At 45.9% G+C, this 19783-nt stretch overlaps 1 protein-coding gene across 1 annotated transcript in view; it reads right to left on the bottom strand.

Annotated features, from left to right (window-relative positions):
- The window catches only part of NSG1 (neuronal vesicle trafficking associated 1), a 186336-nt gene that overhangs the window by 141411 nt on the left and 25142 nt on the right, over positions 1–19783 (bottom strand). Inside the window, exon 3 of the mRNA XM_077477793.1 lies at positions 6656–6772. Coding sequence (XP_077333919.1) covers positions 6656–6772 — 117 coding nt within the window. The remainder of the gene's footprint in view (positions 1–6655; positions 6773–19783) is intronic.

Here is a 19783-nt window from a genome sequence, read left to right as displayed (position 1 = left end):
AGCACATCAGGGTATGGGGCACATGGCACATCAGGGCATGGGGCACATGGCACATCGGGGCACATCAGGGCTCGGGGCATATCAGGGCACATTATGGCACATCAGGGCACATTATGGGGCACATCAGGGCACATTACGGGGCACATTGGGGCACATAGCACATAAAGGCACGGGGCACATTAGGGCACAGGGTATGGGGGCACATAGCACATCAGGGCATGGGACACATGATGGGGCACATTATAGGGCACATGATGGGGCACATTATAGGGCACATGATGGGACACATTATAGGGCACATCAGGGGGCACATTATAGGGAACATCATCAGGGCACATCAGGAGATATTACTAACCAGTATGCAGAGTAGCACAGGAAGCATCTGTCTGTAATATGTTCTCTCTCTCTCTCTCATGTCACGCAGCGTGCTCGCTCCCCGGAGGCCCCTTATCTCTTCTCGTCTATCCCAGATAATCTTACAAGCCAATGGGGATAGACGAGAAGAGAGGAGGGGCCGCCAGGGAGCAAGCAGCGCTGCGTGAAATGAGAGAGAGAGAGAACATATTATACACAGATTCTTCCCACACTACTCTGCATACTGGCTAAATCTCGATCTACCCATCAGGCGCCAGCCGTCGGCAGTTGATGGGTAGATCGACATGCACCACAGATGCGACTGAAACCGGGCCACACTGAGCCATCGGCCCACCGGGAATCTCCCATTAGTCACGATGGCCAGTCCATCCCTGGTTAACAGGATGTCTGAACCTAGAGTGTCAGGTGGGTTGGACGGTTCGCTTGGTCATGGGCGTGCAGATGAACAGGTAATTGTCAGCAGTCCCCAAGGGGGCTGTGCTACATACAATTTTACAGCAAATTATATGATGCAACAAGCCAGAGTAAGAAATATAAGCACTTAACTTTTTTCCTTTCAGTTTTAAGTTTTACTTTTTTTTATGCACAGATAATGTTAATTCCCAGAAAGAACTAACAATGTGTGGCACTCAGGTAGCACAAAACAGTGGGGGTTATCTCCTCTTACAGAATTTGGAAAGGGGGGGGTGAAAAAGGGTTGCCACCTGTCCGGGATTCACCCGGACAGTACGGTTTTGAAACTTGTGCCCGGGTCTCTGACCACCTGAGACCCAGGCACATTATTCACTTCAGACCCGCCAGTGTCATTAGTGCAGTGGCGGCCGTGTCTCCTCGATTTCGGGTCCGCTCGGGTGCAGCACTGCTTGACTTCTGCTAGTGCTCAGCTGTCTGAGTGTGGGACAGGAGTCGTGGGATGCAGAGGCGGAGCTCCATGGTGCTCTCCTCCAATCCCCTGGCTGGCTGCAGAAGGGACAAGGAGGTGGGCGGAGCCTCCTATTCCCTGCTGCTCTGAAATGTGTGAAGAGATCACGCTGGGACTGCAGACAAGCTTGTAAGGTAAGTTTTTCCATGTCAGAATTACAAAGTAATCTAACCCCCCCCTCCTCCTTCCACCATACACCCCCTCCCCACCATACACCCTCCTCCCCCCCACCATACACTATACACCCCCCATCCCCCCCACCATACACCCCCATACACTATATATACACCCCCCTTCCCCCACTATACACCCCCCCTCCCCCACCATACACCCCTCCCCCCCCCCACCATACACTATACACCCCCCATCCTCCCACCATACACTATAACACCCCATACACTATATATACACCCCTCCTCCCACCATACACTATATATACACCCCCTCCCCCCACCATACACTATACACCCTCCATACACTATATATACACCCCCCTACCCCACCATACACCCCCCTCCCCCCACCATACACTATACACCCCCCTCCCCCACCATACACCCCCCTCCCCCCACCATACACTATACACCCCCCTCCCCCACCATACACCCCCCTCCTTCCACCATACACTATACACCCCCCTCCCCCACCATACACTGTACACCCCCCTCCCCCACCATACACCTTCCTCCCCCCCACCATACACTATACACCCCCCATCCCCCCACCATACACCCCCATACACTATATATACACCCCTCCCCCCCCCACCATACACTATACACCCCCCATCCTCCCACCATACACTATACACCCCCCTCCCCCACCATACACCCCCATACACTATATATACACCCCCTCCTCCCACCATACACTATACATACACCCCCATACACTATATATACACCCCCCCCTCCCCCACCATACACCCCCCTCCCCCCACCATGCACTATACACCCCCTCCACCACCATACACCCCCATACACTATATATACACCCCCTCCACCACCATACACTATACATACATCCCCATACACTATATATACACCCCCCATCCCCCCACCATACACTATACACCCCCCTCCCCACCATACACCCCCATACACTATATATACACCCCTCCCCCCACCATACACTATACATACACCCCCATACATTATATATACACCCCCCTCCCCCACCATACACTATACACCCCCCATCCCCCCACCATACACCCCCATACACTATATATACACCCCCTCCTCCCACCATACACTATACATACACCCCCATACACTATATATACACCCCCCTCCCCCCACCATACACTATACACCCTCGATACACTATATATACACCCCCCCTCCCCCACCATACACCCCCCTCCCCCCACCATACACTATACACCCCCATCCCCCCACCATACTCCCCCATACACTATATATACACCCCCTCCACCACCATACACTATACATACACCCCCATACACTATATATACACCCCTCCCACCACCATACACTATACATACACCCTCATACACTATATATACACCCCCCTCCCCCCACCATACACTATACATACACCCCCATACACTATATATACACCCCTCCCACCACCATACACTATACATACACCCTCATACACTATATATACACCCCCCTCCCCCACCATACACCCACCATACACTATATATACACCCCTCCACCATACACCCCCCTCCCCCCCACCATACTCTATACACCCCCCTCCCCCACCATACACCTAACACCCCCCCTCCCCCACCATACTCCACCCTCCCCCCACCATACACTATACACCCCCCTCCCCCACCATACACCCCCATACACTATATATACACCCCCTCCCCCCACCATACACTATACATCCCCCTCCCCCCACCATACACCCCCCTCCCCCCACCATACACTATACACCCCCCATCCCCCCACCATACACCCCCCTTCCCCATACACCATCCATATGTACAGTTCTCACCGGGTGACACTGTCCACTGCCCTACCGACACCGTCCACTGCTCTACCGACACCATCCACTGCCCTACTGACACCATCCACTGCTCTACTGACACCATCCTCTGCTCTACTGACACCGTCCTCTGCTCTACTGACACCGTCCTCTGCTCTACTGACACCGTCCACTTCTCTACTGACACCGTCCACTGCTCTACTGAACCGTTTACTGCTCCACTGACACCATCCACTGCTCTACTGACACCGTCCACTGCCCTACCGACACCGTCCACTGCCCTACCGACACCGTCCACTGCCCTACCGACACCGTCCACTGCCCTACCGACACCGTCCACTGCCCTACCGACACCGTCCACTGCTCTACCGACACCGTCCACTGCCCTACCGACACCGTCCACTGCCCTACCGACACCGTCCACTGCCCTACCGACACCGTCCTCTGCTCTACCGACACCGTCCTCTGCTCTACCGACACCGTCCTCTGCTCTACCGACACCGTCCTCTGCTCTACCGACACCGTCCTCTGCTCTACCGACACCGTCCTCTGCTCTACCGACACCGTCCTCTGCTCTACCGACACCGTCCTCTGCTCTACCGACACCGTCCTCTGCTCTACCGACACCGTCCTCTGCTCTACCGACACCGCCCACTGCTCTACCGACACCGTCCACTGCTCTACTGACACCGTCCACTGCTCTACTGACACTACTGACACCGTCCACTGCTCTACTGACACCGTCCACTTCTCTACTGACACCATATACTGCCCTACTGACACCGTCCACTGCTCTACTGACACCGTCCACTGCTCTACTGACACCGTCCACTTCTCTACTGACACCATATACTGCCCTACTGACACCATCCACTGCTCTATTGACTCTGTTCACTGCTCCACTGACTCCATTTACTGCCCTACTGACACCATCCACTGCCCTACTAACGTTTGCTGCTCTACTGACACCGTCCACTTCTTCTCTACTGACACCGTCCGCTGCCCTACTGACACCGTCTGCTGCCCTACTGACACCGTCTGCTGCCCTACTGACACCGTCTGCTGCCCTACTGACACCGTCTGCTGCCCTACTGACACCGTCTGCTGCCTTACTGACACCATCATCTGCCCTGCTGACACCATCATCTGCCCTGCTGACACCATCATCTGCCCTACTGATACCATCATCTGCCCTACTGACACTGTCCAATGCTCTACTGACACCATCATCTGCTCTACTGACACTGTCCACTTCTCTACTGACACCATATACTGCCCTACTGACACCGTCCACTGCCCTACTGACACCGTCCACTGCCCTACTGACACCGTCCACTGCCCTACTGACACTGTCCACTTCTCTACTGACACTGTCCACTTCTCTACTGACACTGTCCACTTCTCTACTGACACTGTCCGCTGCCCTACTGACACTGTCCGCTGCCCTACTGACACTGTCCGCTGCCCTACTGACACCGTCCGCTGCCCTACTGACACCGTCCGCTGCCCTACTGACACCGTCCGCTGCCCTACTGACACCGTCCGCTGCCCTACTGACACCGTCCGCTGCCCTACTGACACCGTCCGCTGCCCTACTGACACCTTCATCTGCCCTGCTGACACCATCATCTGCCCTGCTGACACCATCATCTGCCCTGCTGACACCATCATCTGCCCTGCTGACACCATCATCTGCCCTGCTGATACCATCATCTGCCCTACTGACACTGTCATCTGCTCTACTGACACTGTCCACTTCTCTACTGACACCATATACTGCCCTACTGACACCGTCCACTGCCCTACTGACACCGTCCACTGCCCTACTGACACTGTCCACTTCTCTACTGACACTGTCCACTTCTCTACTGACACTGTCCACTTCTCTACTGACACTGTCCACTGCCCTACTGACACTGTCCACTGCCCTACTGACACTGTCCACTGCCCTACTGACACTGTCCACTGCCCTACTGACACCGTCCACTGCCCTACTGACACTGTCCTCTGCTCTACTAGCCGACAGTGTCCACTTTTAAGGTAGGCTATTTTCACTGACAGTTCTTTTATTAATCAAATCATATTTTATGTATACGCTAATGCTTTTGTTTTTTACCATGCCCCTTTAAGTCTTCTCCCCCACTGTTAATGCAATTTGGCTACAGCCACTGTTCACCATAGCATACCTTCTTACTACTCCTTTTGGGTAACGCAAGATATTTTACAATCCTATAGTGCAGGGGTCATCAACCCCTGGTTCGCGGCCCACTACCGGGCCGTAGCGTCTATGTAGCCGGACTGCGGCAGGCTGTAAGGCACCGGTAGATCAGAGAGGGAAGCGGGCGGGCGAATAAGAGAAGCGGGCTGGTGAGCAGAGATGACATCTCTCTCCGCCCACCTAGCATCCCTGCTCTTCCGCCCTCACAGCATACAGAATGTCAGAGGTGCGGCGGGGAGCAGAGAGATGACATCATCTCTCACTGTCCACCCCGCATCTCTGCTCTCCTGCCCTCATTTAAGAAAGACCACTGAACCAGTGTCACCAATGCAGCGACAATCCTCATCTGGTGGCACTGGCGGGTGATGTGGCAAGTGGCATTCCTCAACTGGTGACAGGCAGCCTGACAAGTGGCATTTCTCATCCGGTAGCAGGCGACATGGAAAGTGACACACTCAGGGCTCCCACTGATTCTGCATTATGGTGAGTTGAACTATTTCATTCATATTACAATGTAATATAAGAAATAATGCGCTTCAGTCATTCTGACACCATACCAACCATGGTGCCATGATGATGGAAGTACCAACAGCCGAACACCAGCTATTGTCCGATAAATTGCCAGCAAAATTCGCTTACCCCCCCCACGCGTGTGCGTACATCACCCCCAGTCCCTCGCTGGGCCTTGGCACAATATTCTTCCACGCAGCCGGTCCCCAGTGCCAAAAAGGTTGGGGACCATTGCTATAGTGTGTACTACAAAAAAATTGATGTGCACCGCAAAAATGTTCGGGTTTGGCTTGAAGAAAAGGTGGCAACCCTAGGGGGGGGGGGGGGGAGGGGCTGCACAGCACAATCACTTGTAAACACAGAAGTCTGGTTTCTGTTTTTACAAGTGACAGCTCTGCACTCTGTGTGTAACCCCCCTGAACTCTGCACTCTGTATGTAATGCAATACTTGTATTTAATGCCCCTTTAAGACCCTCCTACTGTTTTGTGAAATTTGACTGACTGAATCCACTATTTGATGTGATTTGGAGGGTGTGTGTGGGTGGAGGGGTTTTGGGGGGGGTCGTGGTTGAGTTCCAGCACCTATTGTTTGAGAAAAAAAGGCATATATATATTTATACAAAATAACAGTAAAAATGAATGTATATACAATAGTTAGCACTTACCTTGAACCTTTCAGACACTCCTTCACTGATGCTGATTGTAAATTCTGCTATCTTAGGAGGGCGAAACTTTCCTTTCTTGTGATCCCGTTCATATTCGGTCTTTGTTTTCACCACAACCTGTTAAAAGAAATTAGAAGTCATATTTTGCTATTGAAAATAAGATCTCATATTCTGATTGCCTGGAAATTCTGCAATTTCTTATATGATATTTTAGTGTGATATAAAGCATATATAGCTCCCAACTGTCCCTGATTTGGAGCAATGTCCCTCTTTCCTCCTCATTTGTCCCTCATTTTGGTCTGATCCATATAGTTGTATATAAAATGCACTTTATCTTTCAAAAAGTGTTTCCCAGTGCTAAACCTTTCATCCAAATTCTACATTTGTAAATTCTAAAAACAAATATAAAGGAATAGTAGTGTTAAAAAAAAAACCCTTGTAGATTCACATTCCTGTGCGAATTACATACAGTGTCTATGGGGTGCTATTTGAGCCATGGATTTGTATGGCCCAAATCGTGTGGCATTCACACCAAACTGGTGCAGCACCCTTTTTGTCCGCACCAGAACCGGATCACATGGGAGTGAACACCAATGCAATCTGATTCTGCAAATCGCACAGTTTTTTTGTAAACCCATTTTGGGGTTTTTGTTAACATAACATACACTCCACAATCAGTTTGCACGAATGGGTTTGCGATTTTGATACAGTGTGCAATCGGTAGTGAATTCGCTGTGAATTTGCACCGCAACTAGTGTGAAACGAGGCTCCAAGTCCAGTTGCAGAGAACAGAACTTGTATTAATGTTAAAGTTTAAGTGATACTACAGTGTCCTTTTTTCTGTTTAAAAATAACAAACATTACCTGCTCTGTGCAGTGGTTTTGCACAGAGCAGCCCAGATCCTCCTTTTCTCAGGTCCCTCGCCGACACTTCTGGCCCCTCCCCCTGCCAAGTGCCCCCACAGCAAGTAGCTTGCTATGGCAGTGGAGAAACAACAATGTGGGGCTTATTTACTAAAGGAAACTGAAAGTGCACTTGGAAGTTCAGTCACTGTATATCTGAGGGGGGCATACAAGGAAAATAAAAAACAGCATTTTAGCTTGCACATGATTGGATGATAAAATCAGCAGAGCTTCCCCTCATTTCAGATCTACCCCTCAGATTCGGAGCAACTGCACTTCCAACTTCACTTTCAGTGCAAAGAGGAATTTGCCTTTCGTAAATAACCCCCGTGAGGTTGATTTACTAAAGGCAAATAGACTGTTGCTTCTGAGCTTAGTAAATGAACAGAAGCTCTGCTGACTTCCATCATCCAATCACACGAAAGCAAAAAAGCTGTTTGTTTTTATTTTCCTGCTTCTCATTGGCTATTCTTTGCAAAGTGAAGCTCTACCTCATTTACTAATCTCTGGAGCAAATGCATTTGCAAAGTGCACAGTCTATTTGCCATTAGTAAATCAACCCCTGTACGTTCTGCATTGCTACTGGTAAGTTTTCATGCCAGGGGAGGGTAGGTGGAAGACTGTAGTCAGAGCCTTCAGAAGCTCTCTCTTCTGTAAGCCCTCTTAAAATGGTTGTAAATGCTTACATATACCCAATGAAGGGACGACTATCCTCAGGTGATACACAGAGATTAAACAAATCCTTCTACATACGTTGTACCTGTATCTGCAGTCTTATCTTCTCTACATCTGTACAAAGTGATGAATATATTTAAAATTTGTCAGATAGTTCCAAAAAAGGGGTGGAGACCTGAAGTCACACTCTGCAGAGTTCAGTGAGGAGAGCTCTGAGAGCTGATTGTAGGGAAGGAACACACACCCCCCACCCCCAAGGCCCAATGCAAGAAGTATCCCCAGCCAGAGGAGAGTCGTTAGTAAGGGTGACCAGAGCTATGTTGGTAAGTGATGCGTTTAGGACCCACCATATGTAGATACATTTGGCAGAAGTGAGTTCTAGGTGAACTGTGCATGGCCTGCATGTTAGCCAAGCCTATGAGAAGAGTGTGTGGGTAATACAGTCAAGTTACCGACCTACAAGTCGATTTTTTTGCACTTTATACATAAGATTCTAGCCAAACATTTTGGTTATGTTATCTGGGTTTGTTAGATTTCTCCTAAGCCCGGTGCATTGTTGACTTCTGTCTGCTATTGGGAAGCGTTCTCCAATAGGTAGAGTGGAAAGACACAGTGTTGTGGGTTACAATAAATATTCTGCCCTGGCCAAATCACAGAGCAGCCTGTGCTAGTAATGTGGGCTGAGGACGAGGGCAAATATTTGGAAAGACCTTCTACAAGGGTCCTTCCCCTTCTAGGCTTTGCCTGGAGAGGATGTAGTAGTGGAAGGGCTCTACCCTCCCAGGCTTCTGTCTGGGGAGTGTGTTGATCCAGAGAGGTCCAACATTTGACTCTCTGGCTCCTTGCCTGTGAGAAGAAGCTAGAGACCAGAAAGAATCATTGTTTTCCCAGCTGCCCATCTTGTCCTGACTCAGCTGGCCTGTGGCCTGAGACCTAAAGAGTTCTAACCTGGCCTGTAACAGGGTCCAAAGAAACAATAAGCTAACTGCCCACCTGGGACTACAGCATATACACTAGCCTGTGGGGAAAAGTCCTACAGTTGACTACTGGCAGACATCAAAAGATGCTGAAAGTTAGTAGCCTGTCTGGGGCCTAGAGTTCTGTGAGTAGTCTACTAAGCGGAGGGAATTTTTGCTGTTCATTTTGGGTATATTGTACCTGTTACCTGTTCTCACTGCATGATATATGTATTTTATGCATTTACTCTTCAATTCAATTGGCCTGTTTAACACATGTAAACATAAAGATGCTACTACATGACTTATCGGTTAAAAATGTGCTAAATTGCTATGCATAGAAATAAACCAGCCACAGAATAATAAATAATAAATGACATGACTAGGGAATTCAATATGTCTTAAACTGCTCTGACCATGACCCCACCCCCTCCAATATAATAATTACACAACAACAAATTGGAGTTAATGGTCATAGCATCCTTTTACTAACCAAAAATCAATAACAAATAATTAACTGATAAATAACATAATCACACAGTGCATAAAAGAGTGAAGCCCCAAGTTCCTATCAGGTACAAAGACAGTACGTTTTTATCACCTAATCAAGCCTCTTGCCACAAAACCACTGTACCTCAGACGGGTCCCTACACCGTACCTTTTGGTGCCCATGTTAACCTAAAAGCACCTTGCACCCCCCCAGGTCAGACAAAGTGACTCACAATAGCCCCAATTCCCAACATTGAAACACTAACAATTGCAGGGAGAGAGGGTAGGAAGTTTTCCTCTACTCGCTGACCTCCAACCTAAGACCTTCCAACCCTATTACCATGCAAAACCCCTCACAGCTCCACCCATCCCTGACCCAATCAAATAAACTTTTTTAAACTTTTAAAACAGCAAAAACTCCCCCCACCTATACCCAAGCCCCTTTAACCCCTGTCATATCGGCCCTCCATCTATTTGCATTGTTATTTTCACTCCGGGCCTCCTTTTTTTTTTTACTTAAAATGTATTCCCATGCAGTAAAAAGCATGCATTTTCCTGCAGAAAAAGACGAGTAATCTGCCACTGAAGTTGTAATTAAAGAGCTATTTTGGACATTAGGGGGTGGATTTACGAAAGACAAATAGACTGCATTTTGCAAGTGCAGTTGCTCCAGAGCTTAGTAAATTAGATGAAGCTTCACTTTGCAAAGAATACCCAATTACATGCAAGGAAAATAAAAAAAACAGTATGCTTGCTTGCAAGTGATTGGATAATGGAAGTCAGCACAGCTTTTCCTCATTTACTAAGCTCTGGAGCAACTGCACTAGCAGAGTGGAGGTCTAGTGCTAGAATTATTGCTCTCACTATAACGTTCACCGCAATGACTCACATTTGTGGTGAGAACATCAGTTATATATGCAACTTATGTGACTTGTGTATGCGTTAGCTTCTGCACCCAAGCATAGAGGGATGGCGGCGCTTTACATTTGTAAATAACTTTTCAATGCTTTGTACCCTTGCTAAGAGCTGAAGTATGAACGAACCAGTTGCGGTAAGTACTGGTAAATGGTATCAGTAAGTAGTAAAAAAAAAAAAGTTTTGGTACTCGTGATGGTATTGGTGCATCATACCTACTAAACTTTAAAAAAAAATTGTGGGGAATGGTACCCCAAGGGGTGGGGGGTCTTCCCAACTTTAATGACATTGTACACATTCAAATGTATTAATGTAAAAAGTATGTGTGTGGGGGCAGAGAGTTTAAAGCATTCTTAGCCCTTTGGAGGGATCATCCCTTCTATAATCCATACAAGAGTGAGACTTGTGCACAAGTTAGCCATCTGCGGTCTGCACATCAGGACCTTGGATCTTAGTACAAGGATACTGGAACAATACACATAAACACAACCCTTTAAAGGGGATTTCAGGTCCATATGACTAATGACTTTGGATGGCTAACTTGCATATGATTTTAATAAACTTTTTAATATTTGTTATATACTAAATAAAGTGCCAAGATTTTATAATTTTATATACTACTATATTGCTTGTTTGTAATACACCTACATAAGTATATCTATAAAGTCCCACTCTTTTCATAGCTCTTATAGGTATTGAGGTAGTTATTTCCCTGTGTCCTTGGTGTCCCCTACCTTTTAATGATGGGCTGACATATTGTGGCTACAGAGTGTAGCGTCGTGGCTAATCGATTCTCTTATATCAATGTATTCATTCACCTAGCTTGTCCCTAGGACAAGCAACTTCTTGTTTCAGGCCATAAAGCATCCAATGCATGCTTTGCCATTCCCTATGTGTTTCATCACAAATGTGCAAGTGCTAATGTAATGAAAATAAATCCTTTCCAGCTTAGTGAGATCTCCGCAAAATGCTGTTTGTGTCTGTGTCAGATATAATTACTGTGTAGTCCTCACCTACACAACTACTAGTCTGAGAGACCCAGGGATTGTGGGATATGTCATTTCATCATAGGAAATATTCATTCTTTGACTACAGACATGGATCAGGCGTTAATCTGTGCATTGCCATGCCACATGTCTCAAGTTGGAACACAAACAGAAACTTCTAACACTAGCATGTGAAGATTTACTCTACTATAGGCTGTTCATACAAGACAACAAATTACACCATGAATCTATAGCGGGTGGTGACCAAACTTTTTAAACAAAAGGGCCAGTTTATTGTCCTTCAGACTTGAAGGGGACCAGACTGTGGCCAGTGTGAGTGGAAAATGCCCCAGGGTCAATGGGAGAAAATAATGCCCCCTCATTGGTGGAATGAATAATGCCCCGCTGTTGGTATCAGGGGAAGGAATGATGCTCCATCATTGGTGTCAGTGGGAGGAATATTGCCCTATCGTTGGTGTCAATGGGATGAATAGTATCCCATTGTTGGTGTCAGTGGGAGGAATATTGCCCCATCGTTGGTGTCATTGGGATGAACAATGCTCCAAGGGCTGGATAGCAAAGGGCCACATCCAGCCCCCGGGCCACAGCTTGTAGACCACTGATTTATATGATCAATGCTCACCTTATGCAGGTGAAAAGCACAAGCTGCAGGTAGGAAGGTGTATAATGCATTTACGTTTCCATGCTGTAACGCAAAGTATAAAAAGGTGAAGCAGAGTTTGGTTACAGACATCAAAGGTTTTTTTTTTCTCCAGTTATAACTAATGATGTAATCTAATAAAAAAAAAATCTAAATAAGATGTGTGGGTGGCATTAGAACAGTCCAGTAAGCGCTTACATTATTTCATGCTTTAAATCCTCACTGGTGGCCAAAGTAGCTGCGACATTGCTATTTGTAAAGCCAAGACACTCTAAATGAATCGGCATTAGGACATCTACTTGGACAAATGAAAATGTGCTGTGTACTTGTTTAAACTCCATCACTAGCCGAAATGTTCTCTGTGCAAAACTTCGCTTTTATTACAGAGCAATAATATGAAAGTGATGACTATCCATCTCCCTGACATTTCTTCATTGTGCTCAATTGATGGTAAACTCAGAATCCTCCTTCATACCCAATCTTTAAATTCTAGCAGCATTCTGCACTGCCATAGATGCATGTCACGTAGATAAGAATTATCAGTAAATGGCGCACTTCAGCCTAGCTCTCTGCTGCCCAGGAATCGGCTGCTATCTATCACATTTTAATTTGTTAAGAAAAAAAAGAGAGAGAAGAATATCATATGGTGAGGCTGAATTATCATGTAATTGATTTTTAGCTCAGTAGGAGGCTGATAGGAATACATAATACCTTGAAAAGCAAAAACTTTGCAATAATCTCCTGTGAGTGCTGCAATACAACGGGGACAGAATCGATTCATTATGGCGAAGAGTAAACGGGGAAATTATAAGTCTTGCCATGACATTGTTGGTTTGTCCTTAACACTGAACTCCAGAAAGATGTAATAACGCAAATTAATTAAGCTCTTTATTAATTAATACATCATAATTTTTTTTATTTTTTTTAAAAGAATATGTCAACCCAACATTTCATATTCCTAATATATGCCTGCTGTACCATGTACTTGTATGAGAAAGTATCCTGTTCTCTTTGTATTGCTTCCTTTGTGTGAAATCCCTGGTGTTTCTGCAAGTCCCACTGCTTTCCTATTAAAAACTGACCACACTAGGCAGACATGAGAGCACAGCCTGGTCAGTTTTTTAGCTGTGCTTGGGGCTCAGCCTGCTCTCCTACAATGCTCAGACTTGTCCTGACACTGCTCCTGCCCTCCTGTACTGCTGCTTCTCCTCCATGAGCTCCAGCTAAGAACAGAGGGAATGTGATCACTTATAAATAAGGGAAAAAATACCGTATTTTTCAGACTATAAGATGCACTTTTTTCCCCTAGAAATATGGGGGAAAATGTCCCTGGATCTTATGGTGCAAATATACGATAAGCGCCGCCGCTGGCACCGCCCCCCGTCACGATCCGGAGCGCTCTGCGGCCCCTTTGTGCACCCGTCGACCGTTTACAATGTGATCACTCCTTCAAATGATGGAGCGATTACTTGTAAACAAACCGGCGTCATGATGATGCCGGTTCCTCTCTCCCCTCTGTGTACAGATCTGTACAGTGGAGGGGAGAGATCGGATGGCAGCAGCGCTGTGGGCTGCATCTGTAGTGCCCACAGCGCTGCTCTGTGACAAGTGCAGTCACACAGCCATCCCTCCATACCCTGTCAATACTCTGCAATACTCTGCAATACCCTGCCAATACTCTGCAATACTCTGCAATACCCTGCCAATACTCTGCCATACTCTGCCATACCCTGCCAATACTCCAAAAAAAGGGGGCGCACCAGCCTTGTGCATTATCCTTTGGATATGTGTTTATTGGAAACATAAAAAGAAAACTACTCACAAACAGTTGTATAAATCAGGAGGGATGCAGGCACTGCTGAGGGAGTACCCACTGCTGAGCTCTGAGGGAGAAGGGATGGTCCCTTCGAAACGCGTCAACTGGTAGTGAGTTGTGTGAGCTCCTCTGTGACCTCTGGAGAGTTCCGCTCATCTGTTACCAGATGCTGCTACTTGATGACTATTCTTACTGCAAGAATTTATACAACTGTTTGTGAGTAGTTTTCTTTTTATGTTTCCAATAAACACATATCCAAAGTATAATGCACAAGGCTGGTGCGCCCCCTTTTTTTTCTCTTTTGGTTGTTTTACATAATCTGACCTGGTATCAGCCTCTTGTGGCCCCTGTACAGTAGTGATAAGACAATTACAAGGAGCAGATCAGTTGTGCCACTTTGTTAAGGATTTTACAAGAAACATACTGAGAGCAGAGAAATAAGCCTATCAGTATGCTGCTTCTCCTTTTACTGTCCAATCACATTTTGAGGGAGGGACAAGACTTGTAATTGTTACTTAAACTGGAAGTAAACCCTCACATATACCCAGTGAAGTGAACGGCATCAGATGATACAAATCTCCCTACATAAGTTTTACATGTATATCTGCTGTCTTCATCTTTATATACTGTTTAGAAAGTGCACATCGTGTTAGAATTTTCTCTTCCTCATTCGGCAGTAGCAGTGTAGTGTTGGATTACACTGGGAGACAGCTGATTGGAGGAAAGGCAACCCCCCTCCCCCCAGATAGGCAGAGACTTTCAGAGCTGTGCTGTGAGTAGAGCAGCTTTCTGCTAATCCATTTATAGCACCAACCCCGACACAAAATTTCAAGCTGGTTTTAACCCATGTGTCGGAGAACTTGTCAGACATTATCAAGCTGATAACAGAAGAACGGAGCAGGAGAAAGTCACAGGACATAGTGCTTTAGAAGAGAGATAAGAACACTGTGGATATATGTGCCTGGCACAAATTTCATATATCGGGTTTACATCCACTTTAAAGTGGAAGAAAGGCCTAACTTTAACTATTCTTAAAAATGTTCCCTCCCTCTACAACTACCTATCCTGCACACTCTGTATAAAAAAACCTCTGTGTACTTACCTGTCATTTCTAGTCTGGTCACATGATTCTGCAGCTCCTGCTCCCCTGTGTCCTTGAGTAACTGCTGCTGCGAGAGAGGAGGGAGCACCAACAATGGCTGGACCATGGGTGACATCACATCTCCCAGAATTCCAAGCCATTATTGAGCGTTCCCCTATACAGGCGAACCAGAACTGAGGAATCACGTGACTGACTAGATCAGATTAGAAGGAGGAAGTCATGTAGGTTTTTTTAAGCAAATAAGGTAAACCGCAATTATATCTACTCTTTTTGAAGTTGAGTTAATCATTTTTTTAAAGCGGTATGAAACCCAAAACCAAAAATGTGATATATATATATATATATATATATATATATATATATATATATATCTATCTCGCAGCTTACCAATCATTAGATGTTGTGGCTGCATTCGTTTTCTCCCCACCCGTTTTCCCCTGGCCAGTAACCGACCTGCTGTGTTATATAGACACCACTTTGGATGAACGCATACAGCATGCGCTTTTGGACAGCAGCATTGTCCATCAAGGGCAGGGATATGCAATTAGCTGACCTCCAGCTGTTGCAAAACTACAAGTCCCATCATGCCTCTGGGAGTCATGCTTGTGGCTGTCAGAGTCTTGCTATGCATCATGGGACTTGTAGTTCTGCAACAGCTGGAGATCCGCTAATTGTATATCCCTGGTCTAGAGTGAAGGGGTGTTAGAAGCACTAGCAGATTTAAATACATTAACAAAGTCAAGCTAAACTCCAGAAAATACTTACTGTATGCTGCATGCTGTATTTTTTTCCTTTGGGATAAAGGTTTTACATAAATGAATGACCATTTTAAGTGCCCCTTCCAGTGTTAAACGGTCTGCCTCATCCCTACAACTGGAAGAGAGCTTTTCCATTGAAAAACTACTGACTTAACGGCTGGATCACCAGATGAAAATAGAAGAAATAAAGAGAAAACAAATGCAGCCTTCACATCCAAGAATTGGTAAGCTGCAATGTAATAAAGGTTTGCTTTTCAGGTTAATACTGCTTTAAGTGGATTTTTTGTAAATGTGGGTGTGTAATAAAAGTAGGTGCTATCCAAATTTGGCTGCACAAGTGGTAATACATTTTAAGATCCAGTCTATTCTTTTCATTTTTTTTGACTGTTTGACTGTTACCATAGTAACTCAGGGAGGATACATTGTGAAAGATTTGTGGCAGGCCCATCTGTCAATCAGCACCTTAAGAACATGGCTGTAAGAGACAATAAACCCATAACGATCGAATCTCTTAAAGGAGACAGGACCAGAAAGTAGGAAAGGAAGACTACATGTAAAGAGGAAGTTCAATTGAAATCTTCTATCTCCTTAAAGTGGTGTTGCCACCAAAAAAAATAAAAATAGCTCAAAATTCATAAAAAATAAAAGAAAAAATAATTGGAAAAAAAAACATTTTTTACTCACCTCTAAATGCCTGTTGCTAGGGGGTCCCTCGTAGTCTGCCTTCTTCAATGTCCGGGCTGGTGACATCACTTCCCCTCGCGCCGCACAGTCATCTGGGACCTGTCACGTGTCCCAGATGACTGTGCGGCGTATCACGGAGCCCGGCGCCGCTTGCGCATTCGCAATGGGTGCCCGGCTGTGAAGCCACAGCCGGGTGCCCACAGTAAGAATGCCGGCACTGCGAGCGGAGCAGGGAACGAGGGGGGGCTTTGTCCCCCCGCATTGCTGGACCCTGGGACAGGTAAGTGTCCGATTATTAAGAGTCAGCAGCTGCAGTACTTGTTTTTTTTAAGGGGGCACCCCACTTTAATTATATCACAGGGGATGAGCCATAGTTCTCTCTCTTGCTGGCTCTCACATTTGGCTGGAATATGTAAGGCGAAGGATCTGTATTTTATTTTTTGCACCTTGTAAATGATACCGAGACCCCCAACTGAGACTTGCTGACTAAGGCCAATGTAAAGCTGGCCATACAGGGTTAGAATTTCCTTCAAATGTTCATAGAAAAGCTGTTCCTCAGAACATTCGTTCTTGCCATCCTTGAGTCAACTAATTCCATTCAAAGTCTCTTTAAAGCTGGCCATACACGACTCAGTTTCTTCATTCAGCCAACAAGGGCGGGTGAATATCGATCCATGTATCGCCAGCTTTCATCCAGGCCTGCTTCATGAATGGAATCCCAGACCTATCAAACAGGTTTTAATATTTACATTTTTTCCTAAACAAAAAAAAAATTCACAGTTATAATTTCATTCATTCAAGAATTTTTTTTTCATTCTGCTCCTTTTCTCATCTCTACGGTCAAAAAAAGAACATTGATTTGACCCCACTAACCATTAAGCTGGCCATACATAGATCAAAATGCGACCAGTTCTGTATGGACCAGCCAAATTTGGGCACTGAGGTTGTACAGAAGTCGATCTAATAATCAAAAATATATTTATAGAACATTTTAAGTAAAGTTAGAAGTTGGTGGAGGGGAGATTATGGTGTGGGGTTGTTTTTCAGGGGTTGGGCTTGGCTTCTTAGTTGCGGTGAGGGGAACTCTTAAGACGTCAGTATAAAAAGACATTTTGGACAATTTCATGCTCCCAACTTTGTGGGAACAGTTTGGGGATGGCCCTTTCCTGTTCCAACGTGACTGAGCACCAGTACACAAAGCAAGGTCCATAAAGACATGGATGATTGAGTTTGGGGTAGAGGAACTTGACTGGCCTGCACAGAGTCCTGACCGCAACCCGATAGAACACCTTTGGGATGAATTAGAGTGGAGACTGCAAGCCAGGCCTACATGTCCAACATCAATGCCTGACCGCACAAATGAGCTTCTGGAAGAATGGTCAAACATTCCCATAGACACACTCCTAAACCTTGTGGACAGCCTTCCCAGAAGAGTTGAAGCTGTTATAGCTGCAAAGAGTGGGACAACTCAATATTGAACCCTACAGACTAAGACTGGGATGCCATTAAAGTTCATGTACATGTAAAGACAGGCGCCCCAATACTTTTGACAATATAGTGTACATCGATAAAAGGCCAGTAAAAGGGGAACTGTCATCTTTTTTTTTTTTTTTTATGTTGTGGCTGATAAGGCTGTAGATATCTGAACACAAAGAATTCTACATAGACAAAGATGAATAAGTCTACATTTTTCTACAATTTAAAATAACTTCACAAAAATTATCATAAATCACAGACATATGGTGATGACTTTGTGAAAAGTAAAGAAAAGCAGAAGTAAGAAAAAAATCGAGGATCTGATAAGCAGATTAACGAATACCAGACAGGGACCGATCAATATCTATGAACTCTTCACTGTTTATTTGAACTTGACTTTGCCAAAGAAGAAAAGTATTTCCTATGAAAAGCGAAATGTTTAACCTTTATTTTCAGCATATTTTCTATGAGGCATAGTTCTTTTTTAACCACTTCAATACCGGGCACTTTCGCCTCTTCCTGCCCAGGACAATTTTCAGCTTTCAGCATTGTCGCACTTTGAATGACAATTGCGCAGTCATGCAACACTGTACCCAAACGAAATTTTTATAATTTTCTTCCCACAAATAGAGCTTTCTTTTGGTGGTATTTGATCACCTCTGGGGTTTTTATTATTTACTAAACAAACTAAAAAATGCAGACATTTTTTAAAAGAAAACTGATGGGCACTGATAGGCGTTACTGAGTGGCATCTGAAGGGCACTGACAGGCATTACTGATGGGGCACTGATTGGCATTTTTATAGGCACTGATTGGCACATTTATGGGCACTGGCAGGCTCTCTTTATGGGGCAGACTGGCAGATGATGGGCAGTGATTTTCAGCTGATGGACACATCTAATGGGGGCTGTGCTGATAATCAATGTGCTGATTATCAGCACAGACCCCTCCTCTGACAGGGAGAGCCGCCGATCGTCTTTCCCTGTCAGCGTGAACCAAGGATAGCCGTTTACCGACACTTCCTGGTTCACGCGATGATCAGCTGTGATTGGTCACAGCTGATCTTGTGGTAGGAAGCCTCCATCAGAGGCTCCATACTGTGATCGGAGTTGCGGTGTGTCAGACTGAGACGCAGCACCTCCGATCGCCCAGCTGCGTGCCCCCAGAGGCATGCCCCCACATTTTTCAAGTAATCTTACATTGGATTATCAAAGATAACTATTGTTTGTATTGTTACTACAATGCTAATGTTACAAAATAAAACTGTATGCTGTTACCATAGGTAATGCAATACTAATCTGTGTCAGGGCTGGGCTCTTAGCAGCTCTCTTCTCTGTGCTGAGGCTGCTCAGCTGCCGGATAATTGTCAGCAATGATTGATCCCTCAGTGGCTCACCTGGTTATCATTATCTACTCGTAAGTCCAGCCTACAGCCAGCCCCTTCTAGCTATTTAAACTGCCTTCTTCATTCCTTTCCTGCCTTCACCTTGGTCAACATTTCTGTAGAGTCTCTGCTGTGTTCCTGTGAAAGACTTTTCCCAGCCGACGTCCCTTCTGGTTCCTGATCCTGTTCGCCTGCGTCTGACTACGCTGATCTCTGGTTTCCCGATTACTGGCCTGTCTGACTACCCACTTTGGTTACCGATCCCTGGCTTATGTAAGTATTCTGGATCTTGTTCCAATTTGTAAAATGTCATCCCCTCCAGG

Source organism: Lithobates pipiens, unplaced genomic scaffold, assembly GCF_037356315.1.
Source record: "Lithobates pipiens isolate NorthernLeopardFrog02 unplaced genomic scaffold, aLitPip1_a1.2 Scaffold_13, whole genome shotgun sequence".
In the NCBI taxonomy this organism is placed as follows: Eukaryota; Metazoa; Chordata; class Amphibia; order Anura; family Ranidae; genus Lithobates; species Lithobates pipiens.
This window is presented reverse-complemented; position numbering and strand designations above follow the sequence as displayed.